The sequence below is a fragment of the Dama dama genome, chromosome 21 (assembly GCF_033118175.1).
Source record: "Dama dama isolate Ldn47 chromosome 21, ASM3311817v1, whole genome shotgun sequence".
Taxonomy (NCBI): domain Eukaryota; kingdom Metazoa; phylum Chordata; class Mammalia; order Artiodactyla; family Cervidae; genus Dama; species Dama dama.
Window position 1 is genome coordinate 11,195,128 of NC_083701.1, and position 20,806 is coordinate 11,215,933.

Consider the following 20,806-nt stretch of genomic DNA (forward strand, 5'->3'; position numbering starts at 1 on the left):
ATTACAGGAAAATTCTGTTATAATACAGCTCATTGTTATGTGGGTTCAAATACATTGTAGGTGAAATCATATTTTTGAAAAGCAACAACTGGGTACTGTGATAGATTCATATAATGTAGGGTGTTCATAACAGAGGCCCCCAACGCAGAAGTAATGACCTCCAGACTGTTCTTGGCTTACAAGTAGATCTTGAGGCAGAGCTGGTATTTGGGGTTGGTTGTAACACTGACATAAGAAAAGAATTCATCAAATTGTAGGATGTTATTGCCCTTGGACCTCAGAGAGAGTGTCTGCCCTGGGTTCCTGGGAAATGAGACCAAAGGAGGTGAGATGATCTGGCTGAGGAAGGGAAGCTGACCTCCCTGGCAATGCCATGTTCCGTCTCAGTGCTAAAGTTGCAAACAACTGTCATTTATCAAATTTTTCTTCTTGAGTTTTCAGATGATAGGCATTTTCAGATGATAGGCAGCTTTGAAAAGCTGCTCATAACAGTGGGTCTAACCGGGCTTTGAGCAAATCAGAGATATATGAAAGGACCTTTTTTTGGATTCCACATGCATAGGTCACATAGCTGAAAGACACGTTTATTTCCTGTTTTGAGTTCTTTGAACATTTTGGCAGTTGTGCTGCAGACCTGTATCTCTACCTACGTGTGAGCACAGGGGCTATATCTTGTGTGTCCTTTTGGCTCCTGAAGAGTCTAGCATAGGACCTGCTCCGAAGACAAATAATGGTATTAGTAGCTAATATTTACTGATCATTTACTATATACCAATAAATCTTGCATAGATTATCTCATTTATACCTCACAACAGCCTTAGAAGAGAGATCATCTTTTAAGGGACATCTTCCTTTGAAACCACATTAAGTAGCTGACATTACGTAGGCCTACGGTTAACCATCCCTATTAGGTGGCAGGGCTGGGATTTGAACCCAGGCAATCTGAATCCAGATCAGGCATTCTTAAACCTCTGAAAGGATTGTAGTGCTGCTCAGTAACTGCAAATGGAATTGAACCAGTGGGTTCCAACCTAAATACCTCTGCATTCATTGAGGAATGTCCTCAGGGACTCAGGGACAATGGTCTTATCTCTGAAAATGTCCCACAAGGAATGAGTCAGTCTGGGAGGGTAAAGTGGGTTTGGGAGAAGGAGAAACCTCACTTACCCTGGGATTATCCTGTAGGGCTGCCCTGGGTTGGGTGAGGGGAAGGTTGTTTACCAAAATATCACTGACTCCCAATGTTCTGGTCACGGAAACATCACCTTATCTCTTGTGACTTCTAACCTTTTAAAAAGAGTCACTTAAGAAGGGAAATGGCAACTCACTCCAGTATTGTTGCCTGGAGAATCCCATGGCCAGAGGAGCCTGGGGGGTTACAGTCCATGGGGTCGCAAAGAGTCGGTCTACCACACACACAGAAGGAAGGGCACAGGGCTGGGAGGGGCGGACATAGAAGGTTCTTGATTGCTGTCACGTTTCTAGCTTAGTTTTTGGAGAGCAAGAAAGAAGAGAAGGAGGCAAGACAGTGATGAAAGGGGGTGGGTATGACTCTGGTCTTCGACTGTACTCACAGCCTTCTTGCTCAAAATTAGGAGTGGTAGTTAAGTAATCTTATGCCAAATTTTATGTAGTTAGAATTTTAAAAGTTGTAAATGGTAGGCAAATGTCTATAGGCACTCCTTGACACTGTGACGCAAAGACCATCGTAATCCATTCTTAAATGGCAGTTTCACATATTTTTTTCTTCAGGCAAGGTCTTTTAATCCCTTCCTTGAAATGTAAGGTAGAGGAGTGGGGCAACCCTTGGGAAGCAGGATACCTGGGATCTCAGAATTCCCCACAATTCTGCCAGGGGATACTGAGCAAATTCATTTAACCAGTGAAGAACCTGTCCCCTCATCTGAAAAATGAAAGGGTTGTTAACCATAGTATCCCTGAAATTCTTTCCAACTCTGGTAGCTTTCTGATGATGTCAGAAACTTTTTTTTTTTTTTGTATCCACTCTTTTTTAAAATTTATTTATTTTAATTGGAGGCTAATTACTTTACAATATTGTGGTGGTTTTTGCCATACATTCACATGAATCAGCCATGGGTGTACATGTGTCCCCCATCCTGACCCTCCTACCCACCTCCCTCCCCATTCCATCCCTCAGGGTCTTCCCAGTCCACCAGCCCTGAGCACCCTGTCTCATGCATCAAACCAGGACTGGCGATCTATTTCACATATGATAATATACATGCAGAAACTCTTAAGAACCAGGATTCCTCATTCCAGTTGTCCTCTTCCAATTCTTCTCACACCCCTCCCCCATCATAAATGTTCATCCAGTCATTCATTCTTCCTTCCATCTGTTCAAGAAGCATCTCTTAAGCACCTGGGTCTCTGAGACTGTAACAGCAAATGGAAAACCCTCGAGTCTCAAGGACCTCACAGTCTTGCTGGAGAAATAGAAATATTTGGAAAATGGTGCTGTGAAAAAGGGTCATTAAAAAAAAGACATGTTGTCAGCCTTGAGATAGTGGGCATGAGTAAGTGTGAGCCTCCAAACTGAACTAAGACAAATTCATCAGAAAAAAAGAAAAGAAACCTGAAGGTTTTCTAAGTGTTTCTCTTTTTTCAGGTGATGATTTCTTTTTCACAAACAAATTAAGGCTTAAAATCCCTCGCTCCTATAGAAGGCAAGTTTTTAGGAACCCCATATAACACCACCATTTTTCTTCCCTGGATGTTGTTTTATTTATATTAGGAAAGATGTAGCTCATAAAAAAGAGCCGGCTCAATCCAAAACACGTTTATCAGGGGCCCACAGGGAACGTGTATGAGGCAGCGCCTTCTGTGGGGAAGAAAAAGCCTGCAGGGTTTGGATTCAGGCCGGCTGTGAATAGCGATTCTCTGTTTATTAGCTGTAGTCCTTAAGGAGATTGTGCACGTATCTGAGTTCTCAATAGACAGCATGGCCCCTCACTAGGCCACTGGGGGGGATTTCAGGAGATGGTGCTTATAAAATGCCAAGCCTGGGGCTCTAGGAATCTCTTGTCCCTCCCTTAGATCTTCAGGGATGTGGGTAATACCAAGAAGGATACAATGTACCACCCCCCTTCCCCCCAGGGATGGACAGTCTGGGAGTTCTGCAGTGCGGGAGACTCAGTAGGAAGACGAAATCCTGAGCCGCTCCCTGCCACTAGCAGCGCTGTTCGTCACTGGGGAAGTTCTCGTCTCTCCACGTGTAGGGAGTCTTAGGTCCTTCCCAATGGTGCCAACAGTCTTCATACAAAGTAAGAGAGAGGCTGTATTGTGGAATTCCCTGGTGGCTCAGTGGATAAGAATCTGCCTGCCAGTGCGGGGGTCATGGGTTCGACCCCAGGTCTGGGAAGATCCCACGTGCCTCAGAGCAGCTAAGCCTGTATGCCACAAGTAGAGAGTAGCCCCTGCAACTAGAGAAAGCCTGTGTGTAGCAACAAAGACCCAGCACAACCAAAAATAAATAAAATGATGTATATATGAATAAAATTATATGCACATATAGATAAATAAAGGGAGGCTATATTGCAAATATCCCTGTGAGGATTAATTCCAAATGTAGTAATGGAGCAATGGGAGTGCTCTCCACTCGGAAATCAACCCTGAATATTCACTGGATGGACTAATGCTGAAACTGCAATACTTTGGCCACTTGATTCGAAGAGCTGACTCATTGGAAAAGACCCTGATGCTGGGAAAGTTTGAGGGCAGGAGGGGAAGGGGGCGACAGAGGATGAGATGGTTGGATGGCATCACCGACTCAATGGACATGAGTTTGAGAAAACTCTGGGAGATAGCGAAGGACAGGGAAGCCTGGTGTGCTGCAGTCCATAGGGGTCTCAAAGAGCTTGACACGATTCATCGACTGAACAATAACTCCACTCCAGCCATCACTTTGCCTTTGAGATGGGTTTGTAACAAGTTCCCCCGGAGGAAAAAAGATGACGCACAGGCTCTGACAGAAGAGCAACCAAGGGCTTTGGACCCATTGTCAGGAGGCTAATCACACGGGCTGTGAAATCAAACCAGTCACTATCCTCCACTTGCCAAGGTGACCTCTAAGCTCCAGGTTCCTCCCAGGTATAAAATGGGGTTAATACCAGTGCCTGCTCTATGGTGGCTGTTGAGTATGAAATGAGGGTATGCCTGCAGCAATGCAGAATCGTGCAGAGCATATAACAAGCTCAGCATTTACTAGTTGATGTTATTATTATTCCTTTACAGGACAGAACAGAAATACCTTCCTGACTTCTTTCAGTTGATATATCCACCAGGATTCTGAGTCTTCTGGGTCCCCAACACTCTGCCTGACTCTTCTTCCTACCCCTGACCGAAAAAACAGCCAGGGAAGCAGGGTTGGGGGTAGAACAGAGAGTAGTTTATGATTCCAAATAAATCATGTTCTCCTCCTTATTCACTGGGAACACCCTAGTGGTTTTTACTTGGAGTATTTACATTAAGTTCATTGGAGACTAGAATAGGTTTTTTTTTTTCTTACTTGAGAGAATATAAGTGTACTTGGGAAGCACTCCTACAAGGCACATGAGTGAAGCAGTCTGCTGCTGAGGTCGAATATGGCAACGTGAGCCCGACAGTAAAACACATGGAATCCAGTGCCTCTTTCCCTCTCCCTGTTCCCCCAGCCCCATCCCCCGCCCACTGCTTTCCATTCTTCTAGCACTTTGTTAAGATGATAGAAAACAAATACATAAGTTATCAGGTGAAATAAGGAACAAACAATACTTATTTTGATTGCCTGATGAGAAGGGCATCTAATGGAGTAGTACTCTGTGAATTACTGTTGAGAACTTGATTTTTGCAGGTAGTAGAAAAAGCCTAGGATTTCATCTCCTGGGCACTGGGACATTAACTTGCAGTGAGATCTCACTGTGTTTTGGTTTCCATTATTGGGTCTTTTTTTCCCCCCTGGCCATGCCCTATAGCATGTGGGACCTTAGTTCCCCAACCAGGGATCAAATCCGAGTTTGATGCATTGGAAGCACAGAATCTTAACCACTGAACCGCCAGGGAAGTCCCTTGGTTTCCATTATTGTAATACTCCCACATCAGGACGGTTACGTGGATGAATTCAGATACTGCCTATATAACCAGGGCGGCGCCTGGCTCAGAACAAAAGCTCAGAAAGTCCTATCCCACACCTCACGAGTCTCGAGTTTCTCTCCAGTAAGTTTAGTATAATCATACTTGGGACTTCCCTGGAAGTCCAGCGGTTAAGACTTAACTCTTCAATGCAGGTTCGATTCCTCGTGGGGGAGGAAAAGGGGGAAAGAGGGGCTACGATCTTACATGCCTCAAGACCAAAAACCAAAGCATAAAACAAGCAGTATTGTAACAAATTCAATAAAGACTTTAAAAATTATCCATATTAAAAAATCTTTATAAAAAAAAAGATAATCATACCTACATTATAAAGTTGTCATGAGGTTTAAAGAAGGATATGTGTGTCCAAAATGCTATACTTAGCAAGGCGTCAGGTACATTGTAGGTTTCAGTAAATTTTAGGGGGGAAGGAATATCAGAATTTTTATCTTCAGATCAAGCTTTCAGTATTCCCATAATACCTGGGAACTATCATCTACTTATGATCCCTCAGACCCTGGCTAAGCACCTTATATGCTATAGCTCATGAAATTCTCAGAGCACTAAGACATACTACTAACATTGCCCCCAGTTTGCAGATGTGAAAACTGAGACTCAGAGATGTGAATTACTTCAACAAGATCTAATAGCTGCTACATGGTAGAGATGTGAGGCCAAGTCTTTCTCATGAGAATCATCCTATAACTCATGCTCTTATGAAACAAATGCCTACTCTACCCTCTAGAAGTTGCCTTGGTTAGAATATCCTTCTTTACAGGAACTGTGTTCCACGAAAACCAGGCTTTTACGGCCTCAGCTCTCTTCTGATCCTCATTGGTATTCATTCTGTTTGACTCTAGATACTGTTTCTTTACTTCCAAAATCCATCGTTGATGGATCTGATCTCACAAGGGATACTTACAAGAATAAGCAGTTTCTAAAGACGATCCCCACATCTGAGATTCCAGACTTTGGGAATTACTGTGCAGTTTCCCCTTCCCTCTCTTCCTTCCTCCGCCAGGTGACTAATTTAGGGAGAGATCTGAGTCCTGGAATGAAAAGAGATGTATTCATGGTCATACTTCACATAAAAAGGGAATTCAAAGTGAATTGACATTGGTTGATAATTTGCTATGCATCAACTGCTTTATCCACAGCTTCTCAATTTATTTCACTTAACAACCTGTAACATAGTCATTTTATTACTCTACTGATTTCACAGATGAGACAACAATGCATTATTAGAAGTGACAAAGTGCAGATTCAAACCCAGATCCAAGTAACACAAAGCATATTCTCTTCCTACACTATCCCATTGCCCTGCCCCATGAAGGCACTGGGAGCCTTTGATGAATGCTGTAATTCCATCTTGTCAGCCTGGGCCACTTTCTAGGCATGTGAATAAGATCACTGATAGCTCTTCTTGGTTTCTTTTTTCCCCCTTCTATTTTTTTGGCTGTGCGCAGCATGTGGGATCTTAGTTCCCCGACCAGGGGTCGAACCCGTGTCCCCAGCAGTGGAAGTTCTGTGTCTTAATAACTGCACCACCAGGAAAGTTCCTGGTTTCTTGTGCCCAGAAAGGACCCCACATTTCCTCCGCACTCTCCCACCCCTGGTACATTGTCAGCTATCTTGCAAATGCACCACCTTGGTTGTTAGGCAGATAGACGAGTGAAGCCTGCAACTGGGAATGGCCAATTCCCTGATGCCTGTGGGGTCACTAGTGCCCTTGCTGACCAGGAGAATAAGCCACCACTATTCTTATCCCTGCTTTTCAAGGGGAAGAAAAGCATTCTGTAAGGACCATTCTTATCTCATCAGCAGTGCTCAGAGTAACAAACAGGCTTGAGGAGTGCAAGGGTGCAGAACAGCATTGGATGGGGGTGATGATGATGACGAAAGAGATGATGCACACTTTGGACAAAACTGGGTGTGCATGAGTATGTGTGTGTGTTTTTCCTGACTCCAAGAATGATGATGTGTGTTTCTGAGCGGGCTTCCCTGGTGGCTGAGTGGTAAAGAATCCGCCTGCCAATGCAGGAGACGTGGGTTCAATCCCTGGGTTGGGAAGATCCCCTGGAGAAAGAATTGGCAACCCACTCCAGTATTCTTGCCTGGCAAATCCCATGAACAGAGAAGCCTGGTGGGCTACAGTCCATGGGGTTGCAAAAGAGTTGTACATGACTTAGCAACTAAATAACAACAAATATTTCTGAGCAGCTCTGAACAAAGAAATCTAGTGTTTAAGTTTTGCCTGCATCAGACTCTATCCACAGAAGATAGCCAGGAGTGGTTTTCAGGGTGTTTGAGAAAATGAGAGGTGCAGATGGTTTGCACTGGGGCATGGTTTCAAATTTTAAAAGGATTATGGCTCATGAACCCTAGCAATGGTGGGTGGAGGTGTGAATCTTTGAAATTCTAATTGCATACCAGTCTAAGGAGGTATATACTTTCCTGGGCACAATATCTCATTGTTCACATATTCCTTTCTTGGCCAGGGGAGACGGGGAGGAGGAGCAGATATATAACATAATCTTCAAATGAAACTGAAACAACAATTGGTGGCAGCAGTTTGGACTCTGGTGAATTCCATCAAGAAAGCAATCCCCACTGTTTACCATCACAGTTAGCTTAGCTTGTTGTAATAATCTTTATTCCTTGCATCTGTAGAGCTGAGGGCAGACACAGACTCAGCTCCAGCTGGGAAGGATCTCTGAGGTCATTTTGACATAAGCATCCCTTTATTTTATCGAAGTGAGGGCACTAAGGCCCAAGCTAACAGCATCAGTTATCAGGAGAGAAAGCTCTGGAATCCAGGCCTCCTGGAATAGAGGCAATTATTCACTGACTCCAGGCTTTTTAATAACAGCTCATATTTATCAAGTGTTTGCTCTAAGCCATGCATATGTGATAGAAGGAGCTACCAGCCCAGCAAGGATGACAGGTATTCGATGACAACTTGGAAGAGAGAGAAAGTGGAAATAATGCAAAATCAGAGTGTCAATTGATTTCCAGCCTAGAGGATGGCCTTCTTGGAGTGGTTGGAAGGCTAAGTGCTAGGTGTTAAGACTCTCAACTGCTGCATGGGGATAAACATGGGGTTACTTGAGGCTCTTGGAGCTTAATGAGCACAAGCTAGTAGTGGCCATGGTTGTTCCCAAGTCACAGAACCTTCTAGATGCAGGATGACCCAGTTAGTATATGGGAAAAGAGGTAGGGTTTTTTTCTGGTATCTGATATTCTGTCAGTAACAGCATGTGAACAAGTGACCTCTGGGTGTGGGTCTTAAATGCCTTCTGGCAGTCTCCCCAAAACCTCAACCTTGGTGTGTCCCAGTGCAGACTTTTAATGTAGAAGGAGGAGAAAGTGTGTACCTGTTTGTTTCTTTGTTTTTTTAGGATGCCTCTCAAAACTGATGTCTCAACACTTTGCCAGAGCAGGGTCTTTATTCCTGTATGCTGCCTTACCAAGGCCTTCCTCTCGTTAGCTGCAATGCTTGCCTTCCTGACATTAATAAGCGCTTCCCCAGAGACACAGTGCAGGTTCAGGACAGCCAGCACAGGCAGACAAAACACCTTGAACTTGCACAATGGCTCTCCTGGGCACAGAGCACCTTCTCATCTGTTATCATTTACCAGCCTCATGGGGCTAGCGCCCTCTTCTTTCATCTTCATGGGAGGCAACTGAAGGCCAAGATCCGATAGCCACCAGGATACCTGCAGAGGCAGCCCCTCATTCTCGTTTCTTCTTTTTATTGTTTATTTGGCTGCATCGGATCTTAGTTGTGGCACACAGGACCTTTGGTCTTTGTTGCCACTGCAGCATCTTTTTAGCTACGTCTCAGAAACTCTTTTGTTTGTGCCATGTGGGATCTAGTTCCCTGACCAGGTATGAAACCCAGGCCCCCTGCACTGGAGCGGTGATGTCTTGGTCCACCAGGAAAGTCCTTTCATTCTCTCTTCTGCTCTAGATGTCACTTTGTCAAGGAGGTTTTCTCTGCTCCTTCCTCCAACAGTAGCTCCTGCATCACTTGCTTACTCTGTATATACTTCACTTTATATTACATGTATATTGCTTGTCTGTTTCCCTTACTCCTGTTGATGGAAGAGTAGCGGCATTCTCTGTTTCCGAATCTCCAGCGGCAGGAGGAGGGCGTTAGTAAATAGTTGTCAGCAGTGAGCGAGGAGATGCAGTTTTCATTTGGCAATCACTCCCGGGCCCAATGCCCCTCCCTGCCAGTGGGCACTCTGTTGTGGTTCGGGGAAGGACCAGAGGACAGATAACTGTACAAGATCGCAGAACTCAATCCCAGAGGAGGCCCGGGGGCTAGCCTTCTGCCCAGGTTGGTGAATTTGGGACTTTATGAGCCGGCTCCAGTTGGCTCCAATTATAGGAGCCAATGGCGCTTCCTAAGGGCCTAGTTGTTTTTTTTTTTTTTCTTTAAACCAATTTGATCCGCAATCAATGGTGAGAAATTAAATGGATTCTTTGGGCTAAGTAGATTGAGCAAAATAGCCATCTGCCAGGGCCGAGGAATGAGCAATCTGTTGGTAATTTTTCCGCTGAAATTTGGCATCTACTTAGCATTGTACACCATTTGCACCTCGGGAAATGCCTTTTACACCTCTTCCCCTCCTCTGTCCTTCGCGTTAAAAACAATAACAACAACAAAAGCCAGTATAAATGAAAGATTAGAAAACTGTGGGAGAAAAAAAAAAAGAAAAACCTTCCTATGTCTTCACTTAGCACTTCAGCGGCTTCAGCAAACGGCACAAAACTAGCCTTCGGGGGGCTAGTGAGCGCCCTGCTAAGGGAGTGAGGGGCCAGAGCCGGTGGGCGGGCAAGCTGCAAGCCGGGCCCCAGAGGCCGCCGCCGCGCGCCCCTCTCGCCGGGCCCGCGACCCGCGCAGACGGAGGCGGCTCTCCGGGCCTCGCTTCCTGCACCCACACGGGGCTAAAAAAGAACGCGCACAACTTTTTTTTTTGGTCCCCCTTCTTGCGAAACGCTCGCGTAAGGAGCTCGCCCAAGTAACCGCTCCGGGGGCGGCCCTGGGGACGCGGGCATTCGCCGCCCCGAGAGCCGCGCGGCCCGGGCCGCGGGTGGAGGGGGTACCCTGTCGGAGGGCTGCGCGGGGCTAGGGGGGACCGGGGCGGGGCCTGGGCGGTGAGGGCGGGGCGGACTGGGGCGGGGCCTGGGCGGGGCTGAGGGCTGGCGTGGGCGGACCGGGCCGGTGTGGGCGGGGCGGGTGATGTGGGCGGGGCCGGGCCCCGCCGGGAGGGGGGCGCGGCGGCGCGTGCGCAGAGCACTTCCTTGTTTGTCCCCGTGACTGTCGCGGCAGCGCCGCCCGCCCGCTTGCCGCCCGCCCGCTCTCGGGAGCGTGTGTTCAGTCAGTCAGTGTCCGCGCTGCCGCCTGTCAGAGCGTGTGAGCAGGCAGCGCCGGCCCACCGCGACCTGCCCGGCCCCGGACGCCCCCTCCCCGCCCCCCGCGAAGCATCCCCTCCCCCGTGGCCCGGCATGAGCAGAGCGAGGCGGGTAGCTGAGAGCTCCCAGCCTCGCGCGCCGCTCGGAGTTTGAAGGGCCCCGTGCCGATCGCTGACCGCGGCCGCCGCCGCCTCCTTTCTCGCCCGCCAGAGCTTCCTCGCGCCGCCGCCGGGATCGCAGCCGCGCCAGGCCGGGCGGCGGGCGGCGGGCTGCGTGCGGGGGGCGTTCATGAGCCGCCGGCCGGCCCGCGGCCCCGGGAGCCTGCGCCGTGACTCACCCCCCGCCCTCGCTTGTGTCTCGCCCCCTCCCCCGGCAGGATGCCGGACCAGATCTCCGTCTCCGAGTTCATCGCCGAGACCACCGAAGACTACAACTCGCCCACCACGTCGAGCTTCACTACGCGGCTGCACAACTGCCGGAACACCGTCACGCTGCTGGAGGAGGTAGGTCGGGGCCGTGCCCTCCGCGCGCAGCCCTGCGAGGACCCCGGCCCGCCCGCGGCACGCCTCGCCGCCTCGGCTCGCGGCCGCTGCCTCGCAGTTGGATTGCGTCGGTTTCCGAGCCGGGGAGGAAGGGGACGCAAGGGGCCTGGGGGAGCCACACCCCCACTGCGGGACTCCCTCCAGCCCACCCCGCGGCCAGGTGATGGGCGGGGGACAGAGGATGTGCAGCCCCCAGCTCCGTTTTCCCCCCGAGGCTAGAGGTGGGGAGAGGATTGAACAGGCTGTGGACAGCCCTAAGAAGAGGGAAGTCCTCTCCCTGGCTTGAGCCCTTCTGGGCGCTTTCCACATCATCCTGACACTCTCGTAACCCGCCAAGTAGATGGTGTCAGGCCCCCAGGGCAGGGCAGAGGGAGGCAAAGCAGCGTGACCAAGGTCACCAGCAAGGGACTGGGAGATGGTCAATTAATGGACCTCTGAACGGCCCGGCTTGGCCAGGCAGGCTGAGCTGCTTCGGCTAGGACTGGTGGAAAAACCCCAGAGGAATGAGAGGGAGCTCTGGCCGGGACTGCCTCCACCCCGGGATTCCTCCTCCTCTCTTGTCCTAAAGCCCTGGGTGGAAAGAGCTATCTATGCAGACTGGTCCCCACCCGGCTCCCCTGGCTGGCTGGTTTGGTAGAGTCAGGCTGCTGCGCCAGCAGGACCTGCCCGCAGGGCACTCATAAGCTGTGAATGGATCCCCGAGGCCGATGCTGCCCCTAGGAGCTGGCCAGACAGGAAGAAGGGAAGCCTGAGATGCAGAAAGAATCGCTCCTCTTATCTAGGTCTCCAGGGAAAGCTTGGGGGTGCCTCCGACAGCATCAAGAGCTTAGCAATTTCCTTTAAAATTTTAGGTGCATTAGTGATAGGACCGAGTAGGTACATAAGTAGGAATCTGCAAGCCTGGGAGCTGGGAAGCCTCTGAACCTCCTCAAAAATGGGATATTTGCCCTGGAACTCTGCCCCATATGTAAGTGCCATAAAGTGCCACTCCCTTCTCAACCCAAAAAAAGATAGCACTGGAGGAAGTTAGGAAGGCAGATCGTTTTCCCTGGGTGGATTCTTCTGTGGTTGGTTTATTTGAGGTTTGGGGAGCTCTTTCTGATCTAAGCTCCCCTCGGCTCCTCCTCTGTAATGCTAAGAAGCTTGGGCTTCTGTGAGCAGACTGCTCTTGATGCAGGCTGTGATACTTGTTCCTGGGCCAGGTTACACCCAGAACTGTGTGTGTACTCAGAAGCACCGGGGTCCTACATTTTAGGAGGGGAGAGGTTTCTGCTAGTGCTGGGTCCTGTTTTGCCGACCTGGTGCTGCAAATGAGTCTGGATGTTTCATGCCAGTTGAGGTTGCTTCTGGATTCTCTCTGAAGTTAATGCTGGGTTATTGAACTGAATTTTGAAATTCAGTTGGAGAAGCACCATCTAACTAGGTTTGTTGAAAAGCCAGAGGTAAATGACTCTTTTTTCTTTGTTGTGGTTTTGTTTCTGTCAACTGTCTTGTCTGTTGAACCAGCCTGATGCTTGGTGTCTGGGATTAAGTGGACTTGCCAGGCATTCAACCCTATGACCAGTCTGTCCTTCACTTAATTGTGATGAATTGAAACATGTTGATGTGGAAGCATTTTGCATCCTTTTTTTGTACCTACTGTATATGCTTCTAAAGGATGTGATATTGGTTAGACTGAAGGGCTGTTTTCCTTCTAGATAAGTCCTTCAGGGCCTGCTGATGGAGCTGTCAATTATATTAACTTTTCCTTTCTGCACATTCAGATAATGTTACTGTATTCTGTTTGTGTGGGGTGTGATAAGGGTAAGTGTATAGTTGGTGATGTTGTTTGTAGGGGTATGTGCCCATATTATGTGGCCACACTGAAGGATAGGGTTAGTGTTTTTAAATTATATGCAGCTGCTCTGGATCTTTGTTTGAGATTACTAAATTTAAAGGCAAATGCAGCTGATATATTTTTTGGTGGGCCATGCTGTTTTGCAAGTTTGGGTAGAAAAACAGACCCAGTCCTATGAACTTGAGAAGGAATTGGAACCAGGCTAGAAGTTCAAAAGTGTCATGTTAGAGTACATTGGTAATACTCAGGTTCTCAAAAATACAATAGTGATTGTTTCATCAAGAGCGGCACAATAATTTTGTAACTGTTTTTTCTGACTTTAGTACAGTCCTAGTCAAGAAGTCATTGTCCCCAATCTCCATCTTTTAATTCCTTAAAAAAAAAATTTTTTTTTAATTTATCTTATTATTATTTGTTTTGGCTGTGAGCAGGCTTTCTGATTTGTGGCGATTGAGGTCCTCTGTGCTGCGGTCCTCGGGGCGGGGTCCTCTTTGGGTGGCTTCTCTTTCGGAGCACGGGCTCTAGAGTGCTCGGGCGTCAGTAGTCGTGGCACTCGGACTTTGTTGCTCCATGGCATGTGGGATCCTCCCGGACCAGGGATTGAATCCATGTTCCCTGCATTGGCAGGCGGATTCTTAACTGCTGGGCCACCAGGGAAGTCCATCTTTTAACTCCCTAACTGAATTCCATGAGGTCGGATTCAAGAGTGATTGCCTTTAGCCTAAATATGAAATATGCCCTTTGGTTTCTTAATTGATAGATAACTACCACGGTTGAACTTTTAATCCCACCCCCCCCCGCCCAAAGCTTGTATGTGTGAAAGAGGTACATTTATAAATATCTTACATTTTACATTACATCAGCATTCAGTTCTCAAAAATTATGGGGCTTAAGGTTATTACCCTCAAAATATAACGAAAAGTTTTGGGGCAAACCACAAAGTCTTGTTGGCATAGGCTTCACAAGTGAAATAGGTGGAAACTAAAGACTGCTGTTTGGGTTATCTTGTGGTTATTCTTAGGAGGAGAAATTTTGGGTACTTTTTTGGTGATGTGGAAACTCAGGAATAGGAATTAATTTGGGCAGCTTGGAATTTTTAAAAAAATATTTTTCTGGTTCTAGCAATTGTCTTCCTATTTATTTATGGACTGTTTTGCTCTTTGAATTCCAAAGTAGCATGCCTAAATGTCACGTAAAAAGTTGTGTTAGATCTCCTAACTTGGAACCCCAAATTAACCCACACGGTCCCTTTTGGTTTGTCCTCTGGGCAAAGAGTTCTATGTTTTTGCAGATGTTGCTGCTTTTATTTTAACCTATCACTGATGAACACTTTAGGAACTGGGTCAGACATCCTTGGTTTAAAAAAAAAAAAAAGAAAAGAATTTACTTCCAGGCTTCAACTTTGGGGGCAAAGGGTCCCCCATGATTCTGGAAGTCATGGCAGGGCTGGCACGCAATGAGTGGCTGCTTTTGAGAGGCAAGAGTGGATGGGCTGCCAAGGTTTCATGCTGGTGTGTGAGTGTTTTCCAAGCAAAAAGCCAGTGTTTTGCTTATTCAGCAACCAAAGCACACTGACGTGTGCCATTTTACTCGTGACCGTTTGGAAATTATGAGTAAATGAGTAGGAGAAGGCTGAGCTTTCCCAGGAAGGGAGCAGGCACCATTGAGGGAAACAAAAGGAGACGCTCTTCATTTAGAGACTTAGATTGGTGCATACATAGTGTTGGCTGAAAGGGAGAGTCCAGAAGGTCAGCTGGGTTATTGATTCAGTAGCGTTGGCCCAGCACTTTTATCTCTGGTGATGATGGAGGAGGCATGCTCTGCCCATTCATTAAGCAGCTAGCTGCTTGGTACCAGGACTTTGAAGGCACATGGCATGCCGGAGGACACTTCACCCTTACAGAGGCTTTATGGAGGAGGAACAGTTGTTAGCCCCATTTTACAGGGAAGAAAACTGAGGCCTAGCGAGATGAAGTGATTTGTCTCCAAGATCAGATGGCTAGTAAGTAAGTGGTGTTAATGATGAACTCTGCTGCGGCTAAGTTGCTTCAGTCATGTCTGAATCTTTTCGACGCTATGGACTGCAGCCTGCCAGGCTCCTCTGTCCATGGGATTCTCGAGGCAAGAATACTGGAGTGAATTGCCATGCCCTCTTCCAGGGGATTTTCCCTGACCAGGGATCGAACCTGCCTCTCCTGCCTTGGCAGGCGGGTTCTTCACCACTAGCGCCACCTGGGAAGCCCCTAAGTGGAGTTAGAAAGCCCTTAAATAGTTAAGACTTAAAATAGATGTTCTCAATGTCTACAAAGACATACTTCAGTGGTTAGTGTTTTGTGGAAGCGTAGGAGGCTTCACTCTTATTGTCTGTTCTCGCTTTGGTACCATGAATCAGGTGGCTAAGTTCCTAGGTGGTTTGGTTTATCTTCACGTTCAAGTCACAAGGAGTTCTTCATGTGGTTGCTGTTGTTCAGTTGTTAAGTCATGTCTGACTCTTTGTAACCCTGTGGACTGCAGCACGCCAGGCTCCCCTGTTCTTCACTGTCTCCTGGAGTTTGCTCAGATTCATGTCTGTTGAGCCAGTGATGCTCTCTAACCACCTCATCCTTTGCTGCCCCCTTCTCCTCCTGCCCTCACCCATATCCAGCATCAAGGTCTTTTCCAGTGAGTCAGCTCTTCACGTCAGGTGACCAGAGTATTGGAGCTTTAGTTTCAACATCAGCCCCTCCAGTGAATGTTCAGGATTGATTTCCTTTAGGACTGACTGGTTTGATCTCCTTGCTGTCCAAGGGACTTTCTAGAGTCTTCTCCAGCACAAAACATCAACTCTTTAGCACTCAGCCTTCTTTTTGGTCCAACTCTCACATCTATACATGACTACTGGGGAAAAAAATCATAGCTTTGACTATGTAGACCTTCATGAGCAAAGTGATGTCTCTGCTTTTTAATATGCTGTTTAGGTTTGTCATAGCTTTCCTTCCAAGGAGCAAGCATCTTTTAATTCCATGGCTGCAGTCACTGTCTGCAGTGTTTTGGTGTCCAAGAAAATAACTCTCACTTCCATTTTCCCCCCCTTCTATTTGCCATGTAGTAATGGGACTGGATGCCATGATCTTGCTTAGTTTTTATTAATGTTGAGTTTCACATCAGCTTTTTCACTCTCTTCTTTCACCCTCATCAAGAGGCTGTTTAGTTCCTCTTCAGTTTCAGCCATAAGAATGGTATCATCTGCATATCTGAGGTTATTGATAATTCTCCTTGAAATCAAGGCAATCTTGATTTCAACTTGTGCTCCATCCAGCCTGGCATTTCGCATGATGTACTCTGCGTAGAAGTTAAATCATCAGGGTGATAATATACAGCCTTGACGTACTCCTTTCCCAATTTGTTTTATTTATTTTATTTTTTGTTTTTCTTTTTATTTCTTCATTTTTTCCTTTCCCAATTTGGAACCAGTGTGTTGTTCCATGTCTGGTTCTAACTGTTGCTTCTTGACCAGCATACAGGTTTCTCAGGAGACAGGTAAGATCAGTTGTGATCTTAAAGAAAAATAAGTCTCAGGAAAGGTTTAGGTAAAACCAAGACTGGTTCCGTGCATTGCTTAAGTGCAAGAAAATGTGCTTCCTTTGTCCCTGAACCCTTGAAGATGAAACAACAAAAGGTGAACAAGGCTCCTGTGGCCACCGTCCCATGCTGAGTTCTGGGCTCTGAGGCTCCACCCTCAGTGCGGAGGTACCTAGGGTGAGTGTTCTCTGGACTTAACCAGATAAGGCCAGTGAATGAAGAATACATTTGCCTGCAAAAGCAAAGAGAGAAGGCTACTTCCTTTCTGCAACAGAACTCAGGCTTTTTCTAAAACAGGGCTCAAACCTGTTAGTGAGCTAATCTAAGCTAATCCTGTTTGCCTTTTTTATATACATCTTTATATTTTAAGAAACATTTTTCCCATCTAATAAAACCCCTGTCTGATAGCATTTGTATTATTCTTTTACATATGAATAAACCTCAGTGCAGGCTTCCCAGGTGGCTCAGCTGTAAAGAATACGACTGCCAATGCAGGAGACACAAGAGGTGTGGGTTAGATCCCTGGGTTGGGAAGATTCCCTGGAGAAGGAAGTAGGAACCCACTCCAGTATTCTTGCCTGGAAAATTCCATGGACAGAGGGTCCTGGCGGGCTACAGCCCATGCGGTCGCAAAGAGTCGGACACGACTTAGCGGCTGAACAACAACAAAGCACCGCTCATTGAGGTAAAATGCCTTTTCCAAAGTTGCACAGTAGTGAATGCTCTGAATGTAAGATCTCAGCATCTGAAAGCCTTTGTGTTTCACCTGTAGTTCACTCTTGTGTTTCCTGTCTGCTGTGGGTTTGTCGTTGTTGTTTTTCTGTCTTGTAGATATCTACAGGTTATTTTTCTCATCTTCACTTAATTTCTAATGCCACGGAGGAGAGAGTTTGGGGTAGAGAAGGAAAGGGGGAGTTCTGTGTCTCTCTTCTTCTGGGACCTCTCATTGGACCTCTCTCGAAGTCTCTGCCTTTGGTCCTCAGAGATGGTGCTGCCCGCTGCCCTGCCTGGGCTGAGCGGAAGTGGACAAGGCCCTGTGGTTTCAGCTCCACCCTGGCATACTTATGGGACTGTCGCCCAACCTGCCCTTGCCCGGGAGCTGCCCACAGCCCTGGCTGAAGAACCTGAGCTCTGGGTGGAGTTGCTGCAGGGCTCCATGGCCGGCTGCCTTCTGGCTCCCTGCCCGTGCCAGCCCTGCCTTTGGGCCGGCTGCTGGCAACTCTGGACATCAGAGCTGACGAGGCCTGGGAGAGAATGGAGGCTGGTGCTCGCCAGCCCAGGAACCTGGTCTCTGAGGGGCCCGTGAAAGTCACGATGTGGGTCCAGTAGCCAGTGGCCCAGAGGACTGAACAGACACCTCTCACAGCGTGGTTCAGCGTCTTTCTCATGCCAGTCGTCTTTGATTTTGGCCGAAATACATCAGCTCAGTGGTGTCACACCTGTCATCTCCTGCTGACCAGATACTTGGATCGCCAGTTATAGATGACTAAAATTGGAAAGCAAAAGTTTCCCTCATTCTCGTGATTGGTTTGCCAGCAGAACCTTCGAGTTCGGTATTCCTGTGGGAGAAAGCTCATGAAGGAAAAGGACCTACACAGATCTGGTTTAGTCCTGCTGTTTTCAGAGGTGGGGACTGAGGCCTGAAGATGGGAAGGAAATGGTGCGAGGATTTGAGTTTCCGTCTCCGGACTCCCAGCCCAGGCTCTCTGTGCCCTGCTCTCCCAGAGGTCTACGGAGGCTGTTTATTTGCGGGTGGAGGGGTGGTGGTGGGGAGCCTGGGGCTTGTCCAGTGCCCTTCCCTAGAATGTGCTTAAGGCAGGAGGTGGAGAGTGAGCCTGAATTAAGGAGCCTCGATCTTGCTGGCCGGTCTGCTGGTAAGTCCTGGTCTCACATCACGTGCCCAGTGAGGCCACAGCGGCCCTCCTTGATGTGGGGCTCTGAAGCTGTCATTAGATGCCTTTGTGGTGTTGGACGTTCAGACGCTACGCAAACCTTTGCATTTGTGTCTGGGCGTCAAAAGGAGCCTCAGAGAGGTGGTTTCCATTTATGTAACCTAGTCATTTGAGGACTGGAGGCAGACCTTGGCCTCGGCCATTCCTGCGTGTATTATCTAAACATGAGTAAGCGATGGACTCGATGGGGATCACTTGGCAGCTCAGCCTCATTCTCCTCGTTTGATGAGTAAAAGAAGTACTAAAGGGGAGAATGCACGTGCGACACCCATCCGGTGACCTCACTCCTGGCAAAACGTGCACACCAGGGGCTGCCCTGCCAAATTAGTCAGCCTCTTCACCGTGGGGCAGGGCTCAAGGAGGTGAGAGGCATTCCTTGGTGGGGAGCTGGGCTGGGTTCTTGCCACCACGGACCGACAGGCGACATTTGGGTCGGCAGGAGGACAGAGTTCCTTTGCCGGGGTTGATTGAAGCCCTGCTATCTTCTTGTGTGTGTCGGGCGAGTCCCTGAACCTTCTTGCGTCTTTGTGAGCTGCCTCTTAACCGGTCGGTGCATGCGAAGCGCTCGGAGCCCTGCCAGCTCACCAGCTCAGGTTTTCTATGTCCGCAGCCCTTGGCGGCCCTGCCTGAAGTGAGGGGACCGGCTGCCAGCGCCGCCGCCTCGGACCCAGGCTAGCCTCACGGGCTCTGCGGCGCTGCCTTGCTGTCTGGGCTTCCTTGAGTCGCTGCTGTTTCTTTATTTCCTTCTCCCAGCCTCCTCCTGCCACGTGCCCTCCATCAGTGCATCAAAGCTGGGGCAGTTGTCCCTTTTGATTTTCACTGGGGCTTTGGAGTAACGAGTCCTTTCTCTGTTCCGTAATGAATGCAGGTATTGGGTTTGGGTGTCTGTGGGAGGCGCTGGGGGAAACATTTCTGCCTTGGCCCCAGGAGGACAGAGCGTGGCAGGTCGGTTGTTTGCTTTCCTGATTACAGCTTGAAACCCTGAGACCACAAGGAATTCTATTTTGGCTTAGATGCAGGCGCCTTCAAAGGAAAGGATCTGTCCTTGAATTTGCATTTCTGTGTGCCTCATAACTTCTTTTCAGCCTCAGTAAGATGCATTTTCATGATCTCTGGGGCAGGACTTAGGTCAGACCTGGACGCCCTTGACCCAGGACATTCTACATCCTGGTCTTAGCAGGATGTAGGCGTTCACGGTGGGCTCTCCCGACCCAGAGCTCATTCTGAGCAGCCCAGGGTCCCCGTGCGCTTAGTGTTCACTTCCGTAAGAATTGAATTTTAATGCTAAGGCCACGGTATAATTTTCCCCCAAGAACCGGAATATGTGTACCTTTGTTAAGACAGCACCCAGTTTAGCCACCCAGAAGCTAGGAAAACAAAGTCAGAGCCGCCGTTCCCAGGGAGGTAAATAAAGCCCTAAAGATGATTGCATTGCATGTAGCAACTATTCCAAAAAGCAGAGTTGGCCAAGTCCAGCCAGACCGTCTCTTTCCCCGCCAGATGTGATTTGGATGGAGAAGAATACAGGTTCTTCCAAGCTCATTCTGTTAGTAATAAAGCCTGGGTGCCTTGCCTCCGTGTAGCATTGTGCTCAGGGACTCAGGGGAGGACAGCCGTGTCCCCCAGTGTCCTGTATTACATCACACCCTCGACAGACCTGGTAGAGCTCTGGAAGACCATCTACTCAGCTCCTGCTTTCCACGGACGAAGAAGCTGAGCCCAGAAAACCCAGGCGTGTTAGGCTCTTTTGTTGGAAGTAACAGGCTCCGCCTTCCCCCTGCAAAACAGAATACAGCCTGTCCAGGCAAAGTGAGGGTTGATTGTAAGGTCTCACAGCGGTATTTTATAGAACATGAGGGTCCCGAATGGTGGGAAAGGAGAATATTTTCCTGAGCAAATGATAGAGAGGGGGCACCCCTGGCTCCAGTGCCCCCACCAGCTAAATCTCCATGCCTGGTGGGGCACCTGGGGTCAGGGGTGGGGGGGTTGGGGTGGATCAGATTGGCGCACCTGGGGTTAGGAGACCACCGCTAGGGCAGTCAGCTTTGTTGGGTGGGTGGGGCTACCTGACGGGGTGCAGGTGTGATGGTGGTCCTCAGAGCAGGGTTAGGGACTAGGGAAGCACCTTCTCCATACTGGATCACACAAGGGGATGGGACTGGGATCCCGTCTTCTGGTCCCGTCATCCTCCAGTGGAGCGAGAGCCAGTTGGAGGCGTTGGTAGCTCGCAGGGTGGTCCAGAGAACTGGCGCGGGAGGTGAGGCAGCCACATGCCTTGCACAGCCCTGGGGATGTTAGTTTCTCTGCCCTTCCTTCTGCAAGTCTCGCCTCCCCGTGACCCCTCCGCCCTGTATTCACTTGGGACA

At 48.5% G+C, this 20,806-nt stretch overlaps 1 protein-coding gene across 4 annotated transcripts in view; it reads left to right on the top strand.

The window, feature by feature from the left end:
* The window catches only part of ASAP1 (ArfGAP with SH3 domain, ankyrin repeat and PH domain 1), a 328,727-nt gene that overhangs the window by 59,085 nt on the left and 248,836 nt on the right, over positions 1-20,806 (top strand). For 3 of the 4 annotated variants that reach the window (XM_061123183.1, XM_061123185.1, XM_061123184.1), the window contains one exon: positions 10,925-11,051. The exons of the other annotated variant lie outside the window; for it this stretch is intronic. In XM_061123183.1, the coding sequence (XP_060979166.1) occupies positions 10,925-11,051 (127 nt within the window). The remainder of the gene's footprint in view (positions 1-10,924; positions 11,052-20,806) is intronic. 4 annotated transcript variants of the gene reach the window in all.